This window comes from Saccoglossus kowalevskii, chromosome 21 (assembly GCF_978046115.1).
Source record: "Saccoglossus kowalevskii chromosome 21, keSacKowa6.1, whole genome shotgun sequence".
Taxonomy (NCBI): domain Eukaryota; kingdom Metazoa; phylum Hemichordata; class Enteropneusta; family Harrimaniidae; genus Saccoglossus; species Saccoglossus kowalevskii.
The window spans coordinates 15,748,270-15,753,215 of NC_140661.1; the positions used below are offsets into that span (position 1 = coordinate 15,748,270).

Consider the following 4,946-nt stretch of genomic DNA (forward strand, 5'->3'; position numbering starts at 1 on the left):
CAATGTTGTATAAAAGTATCTTTACATTTTTCCTCAGTACGGTGCGTTACTCATGAAAATGTTTGGTGCATTTCTCAGTTGTGTACACCATCCCCAGCAGTCACTACGTAACGAATGAAAATTAGCATGCGCGGGAAAAAAAGATATTTATTTAGCCAATAGAAATCTTCCCAAATGGAGGAATTAATACACACACGCGTCAGCAAAAAAAAATCGTTATAATCGAACGAGCGGATCAAATCAACCAGTTGCATTTCTCTGACGTTTCTGCACAACATTTCCTGTTGAAGAGTATTGTAGGAAAAACAGCCACGATGTTACGTTTAATATTGATCCTTGCAGTTTCCAGTTTGGCTTTTGCAGCCCCTCATGAGGTAGGTTCCCTCGAATTCAATATTGTGTATATTCAATAATCATCTACTAATTTGCCATCCTACCAACGTTATTTATTTTCTTCCTCGGCAAGACAACCCAACGCCTAATGGTCTGTCTCTGAGAATTCAGAATATTGTTTTGCGGACACACAATGATATGATATACAATCATAAACAATAACATCCATTTGGCAAATCAGAAACGTTCATGTTAAATACATTTTATCATTCCTTTCATCAAATATACACAAGTTATGTAGATTTTTTTCTGAAGACAATACTAAATTTAACTTCGTATCAACGACCGTAGACCATATTGTCGCCTATTTTCGACACGCTAATAGACACAAGCGAGCGATGTAAGCATTATAAAGAGGAATTGAATTCCACAATTTTCAAAAATAGAAAAATGTTCTTATACATGTATCATGACTGTGTACAATGTCTACAATGTACGAAAACTTATATAATTAAATTTAGTCCCTTTCACTCAAAACCCAACAGGGATATTTATACAACATTGCCCGTAATTCGGATTATATTTTCCTCGTTAAGTAACATCATAACATTTTTCTGATCACGTTTTAACAAATTTCTGTCATAATGTTGTGTTCGTAATTTTTTAACCAGAATTTGTTGCTTCCGGTAATGACATAGCAAACGTCCATCAGAAAACACTTTTAGTAACAATTTTATTAACCGATGGAGAAGGTTGATTGGATGATGATCTAAAGTTAACATGATGCAGGGTTACAATGGTCAATTGTTTGTGATTAACAGCTATCGTGCATTGAAAACAAACGTTAGTTCTTTTTTTTTCTTGCTTTTCCAGGAATTGATTGAGAAGCGTAAGTACGTTTTCTTTGTTAGCGAAATACTAAAAGTACCATACAAGTTTGTATACCAATAATTATAAACGTATTATAATTTATCTATCAACAGTTTACGACAATATCTGTTTTAAGTGGGAAAAGAATACAAATGGATACATGGTGTTTGAGAATACAAGTTTTCAATGCTTCAATTGAAACTGTTGTGTTTTGATCCTACAATTTGACACCCATTTCATTCGTTCCAATTTGAACATTTAACTTACCGGTTTTAGTGAAAAACAAGATATTATTGTGTGTATAGAACATTGTCTAAATTCAACAAAATGTGTACTTCTTTTAGTTGCCAACAGCTATTATACTTATATAGGGATGCTGTTAACCATTAATCGTTTTGTTATGCAGGTCACCCGTACATCTATAAAGTTATTACAGGCCCAATGAATTGGTATGAAGCAAGAGACAGATGTGAAGCCATGGTCGGATGGCAACTTGCACAACCCAAAAGTCAGTTCCAAATGGACGAGATAATGAAATTATATGTGGCAGGTATATTTGTGGCATAAATATATGCAAGTTCTATACTAAAGTTTTAATCATTAAACATGGAAAGTAATTGCAACTTTGCCATTTTTTATTTGTATCAAAATAATTGTTTTACTTATTTTTTATTTTTTTTATAAGGCTTTTATTGGCTTGGCATAACCGATCTAGTCAACGAAGGGACTTTTACATATTACTCAAACGAAATACCCATTGACGGTATTTACACGAACTGGGATGTAGATTCAGGCGAGCCAAATAATGAAAATGGTATCGAGGACTGTACGGAGATCTGGTAGGTAAAATTAGTGTCACCTAAGACTCGAGCGGTAATAGTTAAGAAACATGCTGACAAATTTTAGAGAGATGGATAGGAGTTGTTACACTTACAATTATATTTTAGTAAATTAACTTCTCTTTGACAGGAAACTCAATGGCTTATGGAATGATGTTAATTGTTTGTTGGTACGAAGCCATGCCTTCTGCGAGTGTAAGTATGGTTCTTATAGATCAATATTAACGTAATATCTGTCACTTTATAACTTGAGTTTGTTGGTGATATTTCTTTGCCAAATAAAACATATTCTGTAGAACGGATATTTTGTTCAATGTTCAATTTTTCAATATATATTGCTTGTTAATATAATTGTTTCATTTAGATAGATGAAAAACTTACTTCATCACATTACTATAAACTTTCCGAAACCAATACTTAGCTACTCCCTTTTTACTGCAGATGACTAAAAATATCTATTTCAATTGAGCAATCTTGTGTTTTTTACCTGTATGTTGTTTGTTCATGTACATAAGCAAAACAATTATATATAACGTGTAGCATTGTTTATATTAGACCATGGTGGTCATAATGATCCTCATATGAGGACATTCGATGGGCATGCATATACATTCCAAGGCATAGGCTGGTACTATCTGTTCAAAGACTGCTCCGACAACACTCATTTTGAAGTCACAACCAAGTTTGAACCAAGAGAAGATAGTACACCTGACCAAATAAAGACAAGAACTGTTGCAATCAACGTAACTGTTGGAAATCAATATGCAATACTAGATGGACGTGATGTTACTACAGTAAGTTCTCAGCAGGTAGTATTGCGATGTTGCAGACAGATTTTTTTTCAGCAATCATAAGAAGATGCTAATCAGTTATTCATTCCACAGGGAAGTACAGGTGGCATGGTGACTGACGCAAAAGTCATAACAATCCAGGAAGAAGATAAAAGTATTAAGCTGCATTTCACTTCAAAAGACACGACATTTACTCTTAATTGGACTCTGAGGAATCACGCATTGGATGTATCCTACTCTGGCTCTTCTTACAACAGAAAGCTATGTGGCCTGATGGGTAATGCAGATGGTGATCCCCGCAATGACTTCCAGAAACCAGATGGCAGTATTGTCAAAGACGTTCTTGAATTTGGTGAAAGCTGGAAATTAACTGACAAAAAGTAAGTTGTATTTTCCTGTACTTCAGTATAGTATTTTGGAACTTCGTGCTCCACGAATATCTATTAGTGATTAAAGCCTTGTTGTCTGTTTTTTTTCCTTTTTCACCTGTAACCTATTTCGTCAAATCGTCTAGAAAAGCAGATTTTTTGGCAATAAACCATATAACTACAACAATTTGCAATACAATGTGTGGTGGCCACGTGACTTCTGCCGCCATAATTCATTCTGGAATTGCGGCAAGCAATGCTTGAAATGTTTACCAACCAATTACATATTGATCTGAATGTCGGAGTTTAGCATTTATCGCAGGAAATTATTGTTAATCAATTGCACATTTGTCGTTTATCTCTACTTAAATATTTCAGATGGCATAAAAATAACTATTTGTTTTTCCATAGCCAATCAACTCGATATTGCGCATTTAGAATTCATGCTTGAAGCCTTTAAGCAAAAACATTGAATAATTTTACAAAAGTGACAATATTTTTATTTAAAATATTCGTTGTGCATGAGTGAATTAACCTATCAATTTGATAGTTGGCATTTAGCATAATTGGTAGAAGCCATATAAGGCCAGTAACGTATGTTGTTCGCCATCTTATGTTTTTGGCAAAACTTTGGCATCTGTTCCTCATAAGTGCTTTAAATAATTAGTGTTTTTGATTATTTGCATGTAAGTCCAAAGTTGTTAATACAGAAAATATAAAATAATGTTGATTACTCACATGTGTTGTACTCGTCCGGTTGTTGTGTAATTCGGTACGTGTATTTCACTCTTGCGATGCACTCCTCTGCCCCAAATATTACAAGGCTAGATCAGTGAATATACCATAATGGTGGTGACGTCATCCTATAAAAAAGATGTCTTTAAACTTGAACCCGATATTTTGAGATATTACAATGGCAATTTATGTTCCAGTATTCCGCAAATTTATAATGCTAATCCATTTTTTTATTCATGTTATAGAAGTGACTAGATGAAAGGACTTGCGTCTTAACAGAAACATGTTATGCTGATGCTTATCTGTGAAATACACAACAATTCTGATATTTCGCTTTGAGTAGTATGGATTCGAATATTAGCTTTAATTACGCCATACGACGTTGATAATAAATTGCACTTTTCGGGAAATTAGTAGACATGTTCTATTGCACCTATTGCTCAACAAGGTTAGTTCAAATAAAAGATATGAAAAGCAGGAGTTTGAGTGTCAAATACGATTGACTACATATAGTGTCAACACTCACCGCCAGTCACTCATAATGCTGGTATAAAGCATAGGCACATCACAACAATTCACTGATCTTTCCAATTGCACGCCAAATAATCGCTTTGTACCTGAATAAAAACGTTTAGGTTCCTGACTGGACGCTGCATCAAACTACATACCGTGAGTCCAACGATTGGGAAGTGTGTACAGCATTATCAGAAAGCAAACACAAAAACAAATGACTGAGAGCAATCGACAAAATCCACCAAACCTGAAAACTGATACGTACACTAGGAAAAATTTGTGACAGAAATATATATATATTGACAATTCCTGCTCCACATGTGGCACTCAACATTCTCCATTGTGGGGTATAATCCAATGGTTTCTGTATTTGGCAAAACAAAATTTCGAATGTTACGGCTACTCGTTTCTACACAAATACAAAGTTTAGATTAACAAAGACAATGTTGCTCAAATGTCTGCATATGTACACTACATGTCCAGGCATAGCGAGTAAG

The 4,946-nt window shown here is 34.4% G+C and overlaps 1 protein-coding gene across 1 annotated transcript; it reads left to right on the forward strand.

Moving 5' to 3' along the window:
- The first annotated feature begins 252 nt into the window (after nt 1-252).
- On the forward strand, nt 253-4,413 carry LOC102804543 (zonadhesin-like). Its single transcript, XM_006824886.3, has 8 exons — nt 253-374; nt 1,207-1,222; nt 1,610-1,753; nt 1,889-2,042; nt 2,173-2,237; nt 2,598-2,836; nt 2,927-3,213; nt 4,182-4,413. The coding sequence occupies exons 1-8, from the start codon at nt 315-317 to the stop codon at nt 4,189-4,191; spliced, it is 975 nt and encodes a 324-aa protein (XP_006824949.3). The 5' UTR covers nt 253-314; the 3' UTR covers nt 4,192-4,413.
- The last annotated feature ends 533 nt before the right edge of the window (nt 4,414-4,946 follow it).